The sequence below is a fragment of the Sphaerodactylus townsendi genome, linkage group LG09 (assembly GCF_021028975.2).
Source record: "Sphaerodactylus townsendi isolate TG3544 linkage group LG09, MPM_Stown_v2.3, whole genome shotgun sequence".
Lineage (NCBI taxonomy): Eukaryota > Metazoa > Chordata > Lepidosauria > Squamata > Sphaerodactylidae > Sphaerodactylus > Sphaerodactylus townsendi.
This window is the reverse complement of record NC_059433.1, coordinates 39,445,682-39,463,530: the sequence shown is the minus strand read 5'-3', so window position 1 is coordinate 39,463,530 and position 17,849 is coordinate 39,445,682. Positions and strand designations below refer to the sequence as shown.

The window sequence follows — 17,849 nt, the reverse complement described above, 5'->3', positions numbered from 1 at the left end:
GTGCTCCTGGGACTTGTAGTCCTCGCAGCTTCCCGGCCCTCTTTGGAGGAGGAGCCTTTAGACAGAGCCCGCCTCTTCCCTTGATCTTCCGGCCGCTGGTGCGATGCCCCGGATTCAAAAAGGAGTATTGTGTGGCCTCACTTCCTGTGAACGGGACGGAGGGAGAGTGAACTCAGTTGGGTGAGGAAGGGGATGGCGCAGCGGGGGAAGGGGCTGGTGAGGGAGGGGGTTGCTGGGGGGCCTAGACCGATTTGGGGGTGCTCAAAGCATCGGTTTGGGTCACTCGCGGGTTCCTTCCTTCAGCTTTTTGCCCTCGAGGCCTTCAGGTTTTATGAATGGAGGAATAGAAAAGCCCGTGCGATTGCGGAGCGTGTGTGTGTGTGTGTGAGGGAGGTGGTGGTAGGGGTTGGCTGGTTGGCTCCTGGTGCCATGGGCATGCGTTACTCTCGCCTGGTAAGTTTGATGGCCAGGCGCGTATTCCTTTCGCGCCAAAGGAACGGCGTGAATAGGCTGAGGCTTATTCTGCACATCATATTTATAACGAGTTGCAATCGTTATAAATTGAGTTCATTCGTAACGATTGCAACTCATAAATATGCTGTGTAGTCCTCATTCTGCTCTGTATATTTATATCAAGTTGCCGTTGTTATAAAGGAACTCGTTTTTCCTTTTGATAAATGGAAAACAAATTAATTTATATTGATTGTTTGCAACTCGTTCTAAATATCCTATGCGGAATAAACCAAAGTGCAGTCTCTCAGCAGCATGCCGTGAGTCTTCTCTTTTATATAATCGAAATGTTGCGCATACTGTTTAGACAATGCCTTCATTTTAAACCCTCCCAACCCCTCCCCAAAACAAAAAAAATAGCTTTAGACCCTTTTAGGTGGACCCTGCTGGGTACACATCGCCTAACTGTATTCAAAAGGAGTATTGTGCAAAGTGAAGACCAGTTACATTTGTTTCAGATAAGTGCACTCTGCTTTTCTTTAGATGAGTAGGACTGAAAGGGGCTTGCGCAGTTAGAACCTGCTAAAAATCTCAGTCTTGCAGAAATCTAATATAAATAAAAACTGAAGAGCAGAGCTACTACTTGTCTTAGTAACTGATCTCCACTAAGGAAAATGGAACCTTTTCCTGCAGTTTGGTTAGAGCCAGTCTCTACAGTGCTGTAAGTGAAATATGCTTTGAAACTAATCTAGAGCTTGGTACCCTGGTTCTATTGTAAAAATGCGGTAGGCTTATGAATGTTACTAAAGAAATAGTTCTTGAGTTTTCAAAAAGTAGTTGAGTTGCTGTCACTGTTATCTTTGTCTAAGTTGCACCTCTCTAAGTCCATTGAAACCAGTGGATTTCCAAGGCTGTAATTCTGCATAGGATGGCACTGTATGTTTTGGAAACACATGAAGTTGCCTTCACTCCATGGTGTGCCATGGAGAGAAACAGATTTTAATGTGATATGCCTCTGAAGATGTCAGCTGGAGATGTGGGTGAAACACTAGCTAAAACTACCAGACCAGAGCCACAGCCTGGAAAACCCACAACACAGCATTCTGCCTTAGAGTGCTTGTCTGACTAGCTCACTATTGTGTACTCTGCCTAACAATGAAGGCTATCCTGACAGAGAAAAGTCCTCCTAATGAGAATAATGGGTCCTTCTCCTGCGCATTGATATTACTATAAAGATTTGTGTAAAGTTGGTTACAATGCAATTGTAAAGAGAATTACTCCAGTCTAAGCCTGTTCATTTCAGTGGATTTTGACTGGGATAACTGTTTAGGATTGCATTATTAGTCTTGAAATTTCAGTGCTAGTTCTCACATGCATTTAGGGGAAAGGGGAAAGCACATTAATTCCAGTGGGAATTTGGATAGCTTTAACATTATTGAAATAATAGATGGTATTTCGAATGGGTTTTGTCATCAAGATTTTAAGGTTTTGATATTTTAGATTTTTATGTTTGGGTTGTGTTCAAGATCTTTCTCTAGCATAAATGTTCAAGTGAATAGTTGCTAAAATGGAAACTCAAGTTAGACTGAAAAGGTCTGTTTTAATATCCTGCTCTCTAGTGTAATGAAAATTGTGTTTCGCACAGAAGGGAACACAAAACCCCACAGTGTAGCTTGTAATGTGCATATAGTATTTAGTACGACTGAAACTGAGCTTTGGGTCTTTCTTTAATAATAAATAGAACTAACAATGTATTTTCTGTTTTCAGGCATTTAAAAGAGAAGGATATAATCTGTGGCTCACATGGCTGATGTACCAGAGATTGGAACGAAAGGAAAGGAAGTTGAAGAAGCAGACAGTGCAACTGCCAAAGATCTGAAAGTGGATTCTTCTGTCAGTGATAAAACAACTGTGGGTCAAAGAATCTGTGATACAGATGAAAAGGAAGATGGGAATGCTCCTGAACCAATCAAGTTGGGAAAAAGAAAATTGGAACATGAATCTGAAGAGAGCCCTGTGAAGAAAGCTGTGAGTGTTTCAGGGAGCAAACTGGGAGCTTGTTACTTCGAACCACATGTTGCACTTGCCAGAAAATAAATACATTAGTTTGTGTGTAGAAATGTATAATAGTTCACATTCTTCCAGGTGCTGCTTCTTTGCATTTTAGCTTGCTGAAACCTTGCAGCATGAATTATCACCATTGCACACAGCAGGTACCCATGTAGCATAGGATGTGAGAATCTGGATGTAACATATGCAACTTTGGTCCTGTTTTATATGTAGTATGATTGTTATAAGGCTATAAATAACTTGTTGGCATTTTTTGTCACTAAGTTCAGACCTGTTTTACAGTGCCTTCCTAAGAACTAGAACAGTAACAAGAGTGGACTCCAGTCTGATTATATGGGGTCATCTTTAATACTTTTCAGAGGGAAATCAAAATACATTTATTTGTGTGTTCATCTGTAGAAAGTCAATCCAGTTAGTATCTTTCATGCCCTTCTCACTATTTTGAAGTGAAACATAACGACTGACTCAATTAAAAATTGCTTTGGAAACTGAGGTGACAGCAGATTTATGAAAGCAAGGGCAGGTTTCTTAGTTGCAGTGACTGATCCTGAAAGGGTGGTGAAAATAAGAGTGAGATAAAAGTTGGTTTTGAACAGGTTATATGTGAAGTATGCTGTGCTTTTTAGTGCACAGTACAGCTTACTAAGATTTTCCTACTTCAGTTATCTTACATTCTTAACTGATCTAAGGTATTTGAATTTGGCTTTCTTAACTCAAACAATATACTTTTTCCACCTGTTAGTGTGTTTGACACAACCAATATTGCTATATTGGAGGATGGAAACAACTGAAGGAGGAAAAAGGATACCAGTGTAGCTCTACAGTGGCGCCCACTTCTAGGTTTGCCCACCACTGAGCTGAGGCTCAGCTGGACGCTGATGCTTTTGTTCCCTCCGCAGGTGTGTGTACCCCTGGTGGGGCAAACGCATTGGCATGGTCCTCCACCACTTCCAAAGCACATTCGGCCCACCTGGGCTGCCTGTCCTCAGTAAAAATGAGGTGCTGAATACTAAGGTCTTATAAGCCATGTCTCTGTAATAAGCCATGGTTTGCATGTAAATAACTGGTTGTATTCATAAGTCATTATAGCTAGGTTTGCGGAGATAAAACACAGTGACTTCCTAGGGAGTGGGAACACTTCTAATCTCAAATTCTACAAATGGGAAAGGATTATACCTTTTAGATGTGTGTTTTAAATCAATTTAAACAATTCATCTACAAGGCGAATGTCATTTTTTAAAAAATTGTTTCTTATTTCTTGTGAGTTGAGTGTAGAGTACATTATGAGGGAGTAATCTACAAAAAGAAATTATACATGTTGGTCGCATGTGTGGAAATAGAATTTCTGTCCATCTGGGAATGCTATGTGCCTTAAGTATTGGTTGCTTTCCATTAACATTTAATATTTTGCACTTATTCCATGTTCTTGTATAGCATACAGAAACTGTAGCAGCACATTATAATAAGCTTGAGGAAGTTGGATTGGAACAACGGAGTCTGAGTCGCATTTTCTATCTTCGAAATTTTAACAACTGGATGAAGAGTGTTCTCATTGGTATGACTATATTTTTTGAATATTGTTATAATGTTTGGGGATTAATACTGTTACAAATTACTCCTTTGGCTATTACCAGAGTTCATCTTTAAAAGATACTGAGAATTCACTGATTAAAACAGTTTACCATAAGATTCAAAATCTGTGTTGGTAAAAACTGTTTATTGTTAAATGTGCTTTCTTAGAGCTGTATGTGATGAAATTCAAGTGACTGCTCTGACTGCTCTTCTTTCCAGCAGCCTCATGAAATCTCTGGAAAAACTGATGTTGGGGTGGTTGAGGGAAGTGGGTAAAATTGTTTCCTCTTTGATCTTGCACCAAAAAAAGCTAGCAGAAAATTATAACAATTTCTCTTGGTTTCTGGTTGAGGTAGGTTTTCTGGGCTGCGTGGCCGTGGTCTGGTGGATCTTGTTCCTAACATTTTGCCTGCATCTGTGGCTGGCATCTTCAGAGGTGTATCACAGAGGAAAGTCTGTTACACACTGTGTCCAGTGAGAAGGGAATGTTTTAGTGGGGTATAAATTGTCATGTCCCCAGGTGGGGAACCAATCATGTCCCCAGGTGGGGAACCGACGACTTTATTTACAGTCAATGACCAGACATATTACAAATCTCCAAAATATCTACAACAAAACAAGAATGCAGATCTCTCTCCCGTATTCCAGCACTATCCATCCATATATCATTATACTTTGTAAACACACCAAACAGCATAAAAATACTAAACAAAACAAAAATATCTAAGGGGGATACCATATTCAGATCATTTTTTCTTTTTCATAATGAATAGACAGAATTTTGCTACCCATTTAGTAATATTCTCCTTCTTATCTTGTAATAGTTTTTCACAACAAACTTTATCAGAACAATGTGTCATTTCATGTAGTAGATGTGACAGGCATTTTTTCCTTGCCTCCTCATAAAGGGGACACTTTAATAACATATGCTCTATAGTTTCTACAGAATTCAGAGAGCAAGAACATAACCTTGCAGCATAAGGTATCTTTTGATATTTCCCTTCTAAGACAGCAGAAGGTAAATGCACTTCTTGTGAGTGTAAAAGCTCTCCTTAGATCTTTATTATCCAGATAAGTTAAATAAGGAGCAGGGGCAGTGATATATTTCTGTGTATAACATAGAGGAAAATCTGAATATCTTGCCAGATCAGACTGTCTTGATACATCTTTGATTCTTTGGGATTTTGTGCTTGTGCTTCATAGGCTCCAACTTAATTTCTCTTTGTTTTCAATATATATATATATATATATATGCAAGTTATGTTTTCTGATATTTATTTTATGCTATGCAATATTCTTAAATTTCTGTTGGAAAATAAATGTAGTTATCTTCTAGAATAACATGCAGTGAAATCCAGCCCTACTGATTCTGTGCATTTTTTTCTCCTTTTTTTGGCACATTGATATTTTGGTTGCTCTTCAGATCAGATAAATCTTTTGCATTTTAAAATATATTCTAAGCATTGGTGAGATTCTTTCCAAACTGAAGTTAAAGGAAAGACTTCTTATGTGGATTGTGTCTTTTCAGGAGAATTTCTCAACAAGGTACGGCGGAGAAAGCAAAACATTACTGTTCTAGACCTGGGATGTGGTAAGGGTGGAGACCTGCTTAAATGGAGAAAAGGAAGAATTACTAAGCTAGTGTGTACAGGTAAGAAGGTGAATTTCTTGGTAGAGTAAAGAAACGTTTGGGTTCTATGATATTCTATTCTAAATGTGTGGGTAGAATACTGCTTTGGGAAAATGTTTAGTTGCATAATCCTGACTCAGTTGTTAGCAGCAAAATAGAAGGAAAAAGACCCCAATATCTCTTTTACCATTTACTTTATCGATAACCTGACAAACACAGCAGAATGTTTAAATCTGCATTGGGCAAGGCGATCTTATGACTCATGAGCAGGAAAATGGCACATGAAACAGTTATTTGCATCCCACTTTTTTCCCCAGTGAGGAAACCAGAGTGCCTTTCAGCAACACTCTCAAGAGTCAGCCGTTCCATCCTTGACTGAAATTCAGAAGCCCAGTTCTAAGCCTTCTAAGGGCTGAGCGGAATGTCCCCCTCGTACTTGGTGTGCATACTTTTGTTGCAAGACAACAGTGAATCTTTTTTAACACTTACCAAAAAGACTGAACCCTTACACTTCCAGCTCTGTTTTCTGGCAATAAAATTTAAATTATTCAGATGATCTCTCAAAGGGAATGTAGGTAGCTTTTCCAGAATCCTGTGTGCCCTGTGTATCACTTTGTCCCAAAGTTTAAAGCCACGTTCCAGTTTTCTCTGCCCTATTACTCCAGTATTGCCTCCATTCTTCATTTGTCAACTCCCCAAAATTATGAAAATATCTCTATTGCACCTATTAGCTGTGATTATTGATGATCTTGGAAGCAATACCGTGGTCCCAACCCCTGTTGAAATGTTTTTAGAAGGCTGCCCAGGTTCGAGTTCCCATTCTGCCATGGAAGTTTCCTGGATGACCTTGGACCAGTCAGCACTCAGCCTAATCTACCCCCAAGGGTTGTTGTGAGGATAAAAAAGAGAAGAGGAATGTACGCTTTTTTGGGTCCTCATTGGCAAAAAAGCTGGGATACAAATAAAACATAAATAAAAGCGAATTGTGTGAGAACAAAACATAGTGTGCTGAGCTGACTGGTATGTAATCTTCAGTAGTGAGAATGCATATGCTCCCATTTGAAAAGAGGTTATACATTTTCATTGGATAAGAATTTTGTTGTGAATGTGTTTAATTTAGGATGTACTGATCAAAATAAAATTATTGGTTTGCTTCAAGAGCTTTAAATTATTATTTTTTGTTAGTGGTAAGTATTTGTATTAGAAGGTGAATTTTGAAAGAGGTACTGAATCTGTGTGCTTACTTTGCTAAACTGTGTGGCACAGCATCTGGCTGTATAGAATGTGACTGATTCATTCAAGGGACCTTAGTTTGATTGATTGTTTTGAACAGTGCTCAGTGTTTCTTGTCTCCGGTTGTTTGTGGTCTTTGGCACGTTGGGTCTTTTCCTGGTAACTTTCCAGTGAGAGGTTTTAAGTATGCAGTTTATTTTTAAATAGATGTTGCTGATATTTCTGTGCAACAGTGCAAACAGCGATACATGGATATGAGAAGTCGTGGTCGCTCAAATGACAGAATTTTCAGCGCAGAATTCATAACTGCTGACAGCACCAAGGTACCATCTTCTTACCTTATAATTCCATGAGGGTATGTAAATCCCAAGCTTTCTTTAGTATAACTTGCTTCACTGAAATAGTTGGTAGATTAATTTTTCACAGCATTTATTTGGTGCCAGCAAGTGTTACATGTGAGAGAGAACACCAAACTGAAAGGTCTGAATGAATGCCCTTACATTCATAATTGAGATATTCCCCAATGCACCCTCTTATCCCTCTTATTACTTTTGACGAGCATCTAAAACTAATTTTTAATTTTCTTATAGGAGCTTCTTTCTAAGAAGTACAATGATCAGAACATGTGCTTTGATATCTGCAGCTGTCAGTTTGTATATCATTATTCATTTGAGACATATGAACAAGCTGACATGATGCTTAGAAATGCATGTGAGAGACTTTGCCACGGAGGATATTTCATTGGGACCACTCCAGATGGCTATGAACTTGTGTACGTATGCGTTCTGGAGGAATATGTGAGAACCAGGGATGGAACTATAGATGGAAATTATGGATTTGTTTGTGTGTTCTTCCAGTCTTCAAGAATACCCCTCGAAATGAAGATTAATGAAATGCTTCTTGGAAGAACTGTTTCTGCTATACCACCGTATTAGAGAAAATGTATATCTGAAAAGTATTAGGTCTTCTGCAGCTTCTAGCTTGCATTTCTTAACTGTTACCATGTGAGGATGCTAAGTGGGTAGCCATCAGCTTTCTTTATAATATCTGTGAGGATGTTTGCCTTGCTTCATTCTGAGAAAGTCACATCTGGGAATGTAAGAACCATAGTGGAATTGTCTCATTGCTTAAGTGTGAAAAGGCAACACACACATAGTCTTGCCTTTTATATAGAATAGGGCTTTGCATCAGGTCCAGCTGTAAGACTATAACTAGTGTCCATCTTACCACTAGGGGGAGACCCCCTCTGTTTTTTTTCCTGGCTACTGCCACTTTCATTGCATTCTGCAGAATGGCACACATAGGTTAAAGATGGACTGACTGGGAAAAGGGAGCAAGGCCTATTTCAGCAGGCCTCCTGGTCTGTCAGTTTCAGCAAACAGAATAGGGGCTTAAATAACCTTGATTTTGTGTGTGTTTTAATATGCGTGTATTTTCCCCACAGAAAACGTCTTGAAGCTTCTCAAACTGATTCATTTGGGAATGAGGTATATACAGTAAAGTTTCAGAAGAAGGGAGAATATCCCTTGTTTGGCTGCAAGTATGACTTTAACCTGGAAGGAGTGGTTAATGTCCCTGAGTTTCTTGTCTATTTTCCATTGCTAGAAGAGTAAGTTTTTAACTTCATTTGTTCTCTGAATTGAAATATAGTTTCTAGGTATGTCTTTGGGTTTTTTTTAGATCCATGAGGTTGGCACTGTGGAGTCTTAGCCTGTGTATTTTTAGAAGATCTGACTCTTCTTTAGAGCTGCCTTCCTTTATCCCAGCATCCTTTGCTGATAATATTGTTCATCTAATTTCTTTCTTGGGCTCTGAAGATAAAATGGAGGAGAATTGATGTAAGCTGATTTAAGTCTCCAGTGGGCAGAAAGGTTGGATACAAATGAATCTAAATAATATAAAATAATATAATTTTCAGCCCAATCCTATGGGGTGGTGGCAAATGAGTTGTTGCATTTGCCCTCCCCGCTGGTGTAACTGGCATTTATTTATTTATTTTTTCAGTTTCTAAACCACCCTTCCCCGAAGGGCTCAGGGCTGTGTACAACATAAAACTATACAAAGCACATATAAAATAATTTCGGATTAAAAACATTTAAATCGACAATAATACATACTAAAAGGAACTTTATCTGTAACAGATGGTGATAAAAAACCACCCCCCAACCAAGCCCACTGGAGGCCTAGATCGCATGGGGTTTTGTTCAACCCGGCTGGCCAAATGCCTGGTGGAACAAGTCAGTTTTACAGGCCCTGCGGAAAGCTTGTAGGTCCTGCAGGACCCTGGTCCCCCAGGGAGCCTGTTACACCAGAGCGGGGCCAGGGCCCTAAAAGTCCTGGCCCTAGTGGAGGCCAGCCAGAGGTGTTTTGGACTGGATGTGTTATGCCAGCAGGGAGGTCAAACTGGGAGGCAGGTTTGTGCCATGGACCGTAGCAGCATCTGACCTGGAAGACAGCCCATCCCCTAGAGAAGCATTGACATCCCAAGTGGACACTGGTGTTGCTAGGGGCATTCCTGGGATTGGAGCCAACTTTAGTCTGCTTTCACCAGTCTTTGTAGCCAGGAATGCCCTGCTGTAGCCAAGTCCATTTTGGCTTGTGGGGGGCTTGCTAGCAGCCAGGGAGTTTTTGGCATTTGCTGCCTGCCTGCAAGCCCTCTAGAGGTGGTGTGGTAGCAGCTCTGTCCCCAGCTGCCTCAGACCTTTGGGTGGGGCTGAAAGAGAAAGACTTAATACTCAGATTACATGTGAGAAGCAAAGAATACATAGAATGTATTTGTGATATAGGACTGTCTTTTGTAAACTGGGTGATGCTTTGAAAACAATACTTAATGACTGTATGCTAAGTATTAGTAATTTTATAAAAAATGTTTGTTCTTGCTAGGATGGCAAAGAAATATGGCATGAAACTAGTCTACAAAAAAACTTTTCTGGAATTCTTTGAAGAAAAGATTAAGAATGAAGAGCATAAAATGCTTTTGAAGCAAATGCAGGCATTGGAGGTTCGTACTAAAAGAATACTTGTAGATCAACTCTTCTTGGAAAAGTCATCAACTGTTCAGTTACTTTTTTGATAATAGTGTGTGCAAGCTGGAATTCTATGAGCAATTGGAAGGGTGGTGTTAGGTCTTGAACTTTAAGCCAATAAATGGACTCTGTAGTGTTGATTAGTAGCATTTATTGATGAGGCATCGAAGCACCAAAGCTTGGCAAAGTTAGTTCTGACAAACCTGGTCTTTGCCATCCCCTTTATCCCATTACAAGTCTCCCTTTCCCAAGGTTGGTGGCAGATAGAAAGAGAAAGCCACCTGGCTTCTTGCCTCACAAGGTAATGAATGTAACTCTTTTTCTCATGGTACCAGGGTGTCAGGGAAGCCTACATGTACGGTGCCAATGTGAAGCCATGGAAGTAAAGACTGGAAGGAAAAGAAATTTCCGCTCCAGGACGGACAGTGCGTGGTTACATGTAGCAGGCTGGTTACATATATTTTTAGCAGCATTGATTTGTAGTTTTAAGCAGTTACATTGAGTTAGGAATGCATCTCAATCACATAGATACAATCCCCCTGACAGGTAATAGGTGGATAGGATTTGGAAATCTAACCCCCTCAACTGCTCTCTCTAGATCAGGGGTGGCCAAACATTTTAGACCATTTACCCCTTCTTTGATCCCTCATCAAACCCAGGCATGTCAAATAAATAATTAAATATTATCAATAATAAGTTAAAGATTTAGATATAGAAAAAACTCAGCAAGATGTTTTCACCTTCTGGCTAACTGACATGTCAGTGGGTGACCTGGCTTTTCCGCTTTTGTTATCAAACCAGGGGCATCCATTGTACTGTTAGAAATAGTGACATCCTGGGAACCCATGATAATTTTGATGAATAGCAGTGAACACCTCTGGAAAAAAAGCTTTTTGTGCTCTCCCCTCTACTCTATATGGGATTCTTGGAATCTTTTTTGGGCATTTCCCCATCAGGGCTAACATCCCTCCCCTTTCAGCTGATTTTTAGCTAGTCTGTAGCATCATTTTTTTAAAGCTATGCTACAAAAATATAAATATTTCTAATGGGAACTTGCTTTGCTATTGAGTGCTGTTTGGCTACAGAACATTTTTATGATTCATCCTGAGATCTTTTTCATACTCGCTTGGAAGTCGGCTTTCCTGAGGTCTGTATGACCGATTCAAGGAAAACTGTTTCTGATGTGATTTTGTATGTATGTCTGAGGAATAGAAGTAGTGATGTCAGTGAGACAATATCTTTTAATCAAAACAACCACTAAGTAGTATTTAAGGGCCCAGTTTTCTCTTACCGGGTACAACAACTTCATAGTGACTGTGTGTATTTTTAAATTGCTACCTGCCATCTACTTCCAAGCTGACATTTTTATAGACAACTGAAGCACATGTATGTGCCTGTTCACAGGAAAAGGCACTCAGTTCTGTTGTATTTAGCTTACAAGGTTTTGTTTGAAATTTGCAGTAATGTGTTTATTTTTAGCAATACCCTGCGGATGAACGTTCTAGACTGGCATCAGATAAAAAAGAGGACTATGCGCATGCAGAATTGTCCAAGAATGATGAAAAACTGAAGTTACCATTTGTAAGTATTTAGTCAGCTTATCTTGGCCTTGAATTTAAAGCCGGATTCTGGATATAGTTTCACAGTGAAGCAAGCAGTTTCTGCAAACATCCTGTCCCTCTGACGAGTGAGCAACCTAGGTGCATGTGGACATACAGATTCAGTTGGAGCCCTATGCTACACAGATAGAAAGCCTGCTTTTGTTTTTTGATTTCATTGTGCTGCTAGGGTGTTTCTGTAGATATTTGTATCCCACTTTCCCCCTAACATCATTCTCCACTGCTCCTTTTAATCCTCATCAACCTTATGAACCAGGATAGGCTTCATGGTAGAGCAGACGCTGGAAACTGGGTCTCAAAGATCCTTGCCGAGCTCTGTAACCACTCCCCCACACTGGCTGTCGGTAATGCAGATAAGAATTTATTGCTGTTGTTTGGAGCTGCAATCTTGTAGATGTGGAACCAGGATCACCTGCAAAGACTGCTGCTGTGTGTATGTTGGTATCAAGTGACAGGTGCCTATTTAAGCTTATTTGCTACAAAACTGTACAGCTTCTGTCAGAAATATTCAAAGATACTGTTTTCTTTTGGGGGGGGGATTAGTATGAGAGCAGCTGTAGCAAGGTTAGAAATTGAAGTCTGTTTATGTAGGAAGCAGCTTCTTCGAATTATGTTGAAATTTCTGAGCTTTGAAAGGAAGGAAAAAGGGAACATATGTGCATACTTTGTTTAATGCCTCAGTGTGGCAAAGTATAGCTGACATTTCAAAAAAGTTAGGCAATTATTTTTAATCACCTGTTCTGATGCATGCTTAAGGCTCTAGTCCAGTGGTGGCGAACCTATGGCACTCCAGATGTTCATGGACTACAACTCCCACCAGCCCCTGCCAGCATAGCCAATTGGCCATGCTGGCAGGGGCTGATGGGAATTGTAGTCCTTGAACATCTGGAGTGCCATAGGTTCGCCACCACTGCTCTAGTTTTACAAATAAGTCCACAGAAGTGACTAACCTACAGCTTTTTTAACTATCCTATCTGTCCAGAGCATACTAATAACAGACTTGAAAATAAAACAATGATAAATTCTTCCACTTCACAGACTTCTGTGCCTACTTCCTTAGAGATAGTCTCTGACTTTCTGCATGTGGCTGTTTTCCAGTGTCCTATATCATTAATTAGCTGAACTTGCCTTATTATGTACCAAAAGTTGTAGGGTGGTTATTGCATTTTGCTGGGGATACTTCCTTCCATTATTGGGAACACATGAATCAGTGACCCTTCTGAGGTCAGAATTGTTTCAGGGATTTTTTAGGGATGATATTTTCCAGATCCTGAAGAGCCTTTGGGTCCAAGAAAGAGAGCCCAGTGACCCACACTGGGCTCCAGGGAAGCTGAGTAGAAAGCAGATGGCAGTACAACTGAATGAATGACAAGCTCAGAAGTACTGTACCCTGAGTGCAGGGTGGACAGCTATTTTATAGGGAAGATAGGGCCCTCTAGCCATGATAAGAGAGCTTAATTTTTCTGGACAAAGGTAAGGTCCTTGTCTTCCTGTGGAAGACAAAGAGAAACATTACACTTAAGTATTTGGATAATTAAACTAATGGCTGTGGCACTTGGCTTAATGGACTAAGCTTGGGAATGTATGAAGGTGAGAAGAAAGCTTGCTTAATCACAGCTGTAAGACAATGGCAATGTAAATAAGGGGGTCTTGGAAAAAAGTTAGAAAAATGAGATTAATTTTATCAAAAAATAGCTGGCTAGAACTCCCTTGATGCAACAACATTCGCATGCTGTTTGTTTCAAGGAGACAGATAGATCAGGGCTCGAGGTGGTTAAGGCATTGTTTTACCTTTAATCCCTTTAGGAAGGGGCAAGGCAGGTATTTTGTAAGGGAGATGAAGGCAAGGGCAAGTCCAGGCAGATTTTCTGTCCTTGTGGGTAACACTAAGCAAATGCAGAGAATCTTGGCACTGCCCAGTTAGGCATCCCTCAGGTTGGTAGGATAGGCACACATACTTTGAAAGGAGACACCCCCTTCCCTCTCATGGTTTACTCTAGTAGCACCGGAGACCTTCTGCGTGCCAAGCTGATGCTTTACCACCAAGCCACAGCTCCTCCCCAAACTGAATGGAGCATGTTCTGGGAATTATTTTGCTCAGTGATTTGTAGAGGTGGACATGCACATTTGAGATTCAAGTTCATGGTTAATTGTTCTCTGTATACTGGGACAAAATAGCATTGTGTCAGGGTGACAGGTGGTTTGAAGCGTACTCATTTCTCTTCTTAACATGCTGTTTCTGTAAAGTTTGTCTGAGCTAAAATGTTACTTTGATACGCTCAGCTCTCTGGCCTCTGAAATATTAATTGCTAGATTTGCAATCAGTTGTTGCTAAAATTATGTTTCCTGACATGTTCTTAATTCGGTTTGCTTCAAAAAGAATGTTAAAACAGAGTTGAGAGTACTTCATTTTGAAATCTAGAGATACTTAAGAGATAGGACTGTGATATCTACAGCAATAAAGTTTGACTGATAGCAGTAAGTTCTTTAGCTACATTTTTCTTTGAATTGCTTAAAATGTTAGTAATGAAGAATTCTTGCTGTCATAATTGTGACGTTCAAATTTCTTTTTTTAAACAGGGAACACTAAGCAAGTCTGAATGGGAAGCAACAAGTATGTAGACTTACCTGTTTGACTGTTGCCACAGTGGTTTCATAAATTGTTGTTGTCTCCAATGCATGTATCTGTAGGTCAGCCCAGCCGACATGCTGTCTTCCCCTCCCCAACTGTTGTCTTCAGTAGCTGTGCCAAAATGCTTATTAAACATAAGGGTTTCGCTTGATAGAAGAACTCAGGAAAGGGCCTGGCAGTAGAAGCATGCATGCTTCTGTATCACAACTTTAAATCAACTTAGGCACTTCATAAACTGACTAGAATTTTTTTTAATTACCCATATCTTTGACATTGGGTAGCAAAGTGTTTGTGTGTACCTCATTAAGAGATAACCAAGGCCTGATTTTACATGCAGCAAGGTCACAGAAATTGTGACAGTTATCTCATTAAGGTGAATGCAGCATGCACTTTGCTACAAGGGTCCTGCATTAGCATGCCAGAAGCATAGATAGCAGTAAGTGTCTCTTAAATTGCAGTAAGTCTCTCTTGTGGACGGTCGAGACTGCACTATTAACATGCATGGCCGCCAGCAATCACAACTGTCCTGCCTGCTCCTCCTCAGGCAACTGCAGACAGTACAAGAAAGAGGAGCAGGTGGCCAGGAACAGGAAGGAGGTGGTGCAAAAGGGCTAAGGAAAAACGGGAGGGGAACCCCTCTCAGTGGGGGCCTTTAACCCTTGCAGGCCAATGCAGGCATCTGGGAAGAAGAGGGAGGTGGTGACGCAGGGAGCGGCTGTGGGGGGAGGATAGGCAGGAAGATTTGACCCCTTCAATGGGCGCTGTTAACCTACCAACAGTTTTCTAGAGCCCACTGTATTTGTTTGCATAGTGGGCTTTACTGCTAGTGGCTAGATAATTTCTTATATTCCAATTTTGAGCGGGTGAATGTTTTAGGCACATTATTTAAACAATCAACTATTAATGGCCAGGCTACTGGTTGAACTTCCTAACAGAATATTCTCTTAGGTTTGGTCAGTTAACAGCAGAAATGACAATAGCTTGATGTTGCTAAAATCTTTGAAAGAGCAGAGAGCTACTAATGGTTTTCTTTTTTTTCCAGGTATATACTTGATATTTGCATTCGAAAAGCAACCATAGAAGAAACACTGTAGAGAGCTACTTCAAACTATCTAGCATCCAAAGTGACAGCTACTTTATATTTTTATGTTTTAAGAGTGTGCGGGACACAACCAAATGGAGCAAGCTTATGTACAAGTTGCGGTTGCCTGTCTGTGACAGAAGTATCTTGTGTGCATTTGTATAAAAGTGAGGAAGGAGTTGGAATTCTTCTGTGGGATTGGGTTTCTTTTTTTTAAAACTCCAGTGCATGTTTTTAATGTTCAGTGTGCGTGAAAAAAACCCTGTGCTACATAGTAGATAAACTATAAAGTGCTGATAGTATATAGCTGTCATATGTGTGATGAATTTGTCAGGCTACCTCCACAGCTTAGGAAACAAGGAAAGGAGGATTTTTGTAGATTTCATCTAGCTGTGTTGTCAGAAGTTACAATTGACTAGCTTTGGGTAGATGTAGCTCCCTCCAAGTAAGTTTGGATCTACCCAGGTTAAATGTTTACTTGAAGTGACCCATCATTGTTGATTAGCTGTACAGGATTGTAAAGAAACACACTAGCAAAGGTAGAACTAAGCAACAGCTGAATCCAGCACCCACAGACTCCACTGAAAAATCCCGGCATCTGATGAAGAGCTTCTGGGCACTTCTGTTTACAGAGCATTCCTGTGTGGGTTTGTTGGTCAGCCCCTTTTGACACACCAGTTTCATCATAACTCAGGTGGGCTCTTTACCTGAGTTCCACAGTGCAGTATTTTCTGAGTGTTAAATGATTGTAATAGTGGTTTTGGGTGGGATGGAGGTGAAGGAAGCCTAGTTTGCTATTCGTGGTCCTTGATGTGTTATTTGCTTTCCATAGCATGTATGTCATCAAGATTAAATAGATTTTGATTCTGTACAAATGAAATGTCTTGATATACTAAAGAATGCCATCAGATCATCTTAAGAAATCAGATTCCTAGTAATACAGCTCCTTACCCACACTCTGTTAGAAAATGGCTTAGCATGGCTTTGTGATCCCAAATGGTTGACAGTCTTAAGCTATAAACAAACAAACCTCCTGTCCTAATGGACTATTGCAGGCTTAATTTCTTCAGCTTCTTCCTTTTAAAGAAGTGAACTGAGATTTCTAGCCCATGTCCCTCTGCTTCAGTGATAGCATCAGCCCATTGGAGATTTAGGTTGCCATATTTGGATTTTTCTAGCTGCCATCCTGATTCTCCCATTTTAGAGTAGCTCAGTGATTCCCAAACTTTTTCAGCCTTTCACTCCCTTAACTCCCAGGCTACATCCCTAGTGCCCCCCCCCCCCCATACACATCTGTTTCTTCATATGAGGTCTGCACATTCGAGACAACTTCTAAATCTGTTAAACACAGGTATATAGTTCACAAATAAAACACTACCTAGTAAAAGGATATGAATCTATTGAGCTGTTTTAGCAATACGAAAGGGTATTGGAAGACAGTGAATGTGTGTGTCTGGCTGCTACCTAGAGAACTCCACATGTGACGCTACTTCTTTGGGGAGAAGGCCACCAGCAGTCTATTGCCAGGTTGTATCTACAAAAATGGTGCCTGGGACAAGCACTGAACTTGCACCCCCTCCAATTTGACACCCCCACCCCTGAGCACCCTAAACCAGCATAGGTACAGGGGTCATATCACTTCAGTCTTGGTCCATCTAAGAAGGTAGTCCCCTGTGCTAGAACCAGGTCATTACTGATGCATGAGATGACCTCACATCACAACATTTAGTAGGCAGACTGTATTTGCTAGGTGGTTTGCAGTTGCGTTCCCCAGTCATCTTTAATGTTTGTGACTTGGTGAACCAAGAATTGGGGGGAGAGAAGGAACAAAAGATTGTTAAAATAAATAAAAGAAAGTTACATCGCTGCAATTCCTGGTTGTTGAGCTATGTGAATTGGAAAAATGGGGGGACAGGATACTCTGATAGGGGAGAATACGTTGCTGACTAAAAATCAGTTCTTTCTGTTTTACTCAATCTACTTTATGATTTTAACAGTTAAACTGGTTGAAATGCATTAAGGGATATTCACATACTTACTGCCTCTCCCCCTCCCCCCAAAACAAGACGAAATCCTGGTACTTAGGCATAATTTCTGGTTTCCATGATGATGCATGAATTTAGAAATCAATATTAAGATCAGGCTGAATTCAATAGCTTTAACCCTTGCTACAAGAACTTGGCCTATTTTCAAATATTCGGGCAAAGCGATGCATTTATGGATTCTAACATGACAAGTTCTCAAGCCTGCCTGGAAGTTCTCAATCCCAGATAGTAGACCACTCTACAGCCTGCAGTTCCTGCTCTGCACCCACCTGGCATGTTCTTTCTTTTTTTGGGAGGGAGGGAGGCAAAATTTAAAAAAATTGCAAAGCTGGAGAGAATTGGGGTGAGAGAGAAGCAGGAGAGACATCTTGTGCCCCATCTTCCTGTTAGGGATCTGGATAACCTGGGAGGCCACCAACCCAAGCCCTTCCTCAGCCTGGGTCAGGAGCATTTCCCCTGCAGGGAATCTGGCCTTTCTGTGGAGAGGGAGG

The 17,849-nt window shown here is 40.5% G+C and overlaps 1 protein-coding gene across 2 annotated transcripts; it reads left to right on the top strand.

The window, feature by feature from the left end:
* The first annotated feature begins 52 nt into the window (after window positions 1–52).
* Window positions 53–16,184, top strand: RNMT (RNA guanine-7 methyltransferase). Of its 2 annotated transcripts, none has more exons than XM_048507166.1 (11): window positions 53–180; window positions 2,219–2,478; window positions 3,955–4,075; window positions 5,621–5,743; window positions 7,163–7,278; window positions 7,546–7,727; window positions 8,400–8,564; window positions 9,839–9,956; window positions 11,461–11,562; window positions 14,181–14,214; window positions 15,275–16,184. In XM_048507166.1, the coding sequence occupies exons 2-11, from the start codon at window positions 2,254–2,256 to the stop codon at window positions 15,310–15,312; spliced, it is 1,224 nt and encodes a 407-aa protein (XP_048363123.1). In that variant the 5' UTR covers window positions 53–180; window positions 2,219–2,253; the 3' UTR covers window positions 15,313–16,184. The 2 variants fall into 2 exon arrangements, with proteins under 2 accessions (XP_048363123.1, XP_048363124.1); XM_048507167.1 differs by lacking the exon at window positions 53–180 and adding an exon at window positions 302–453.
* Window positions 16,185–17,849: the final 1,665 nt, after the last annotated feature.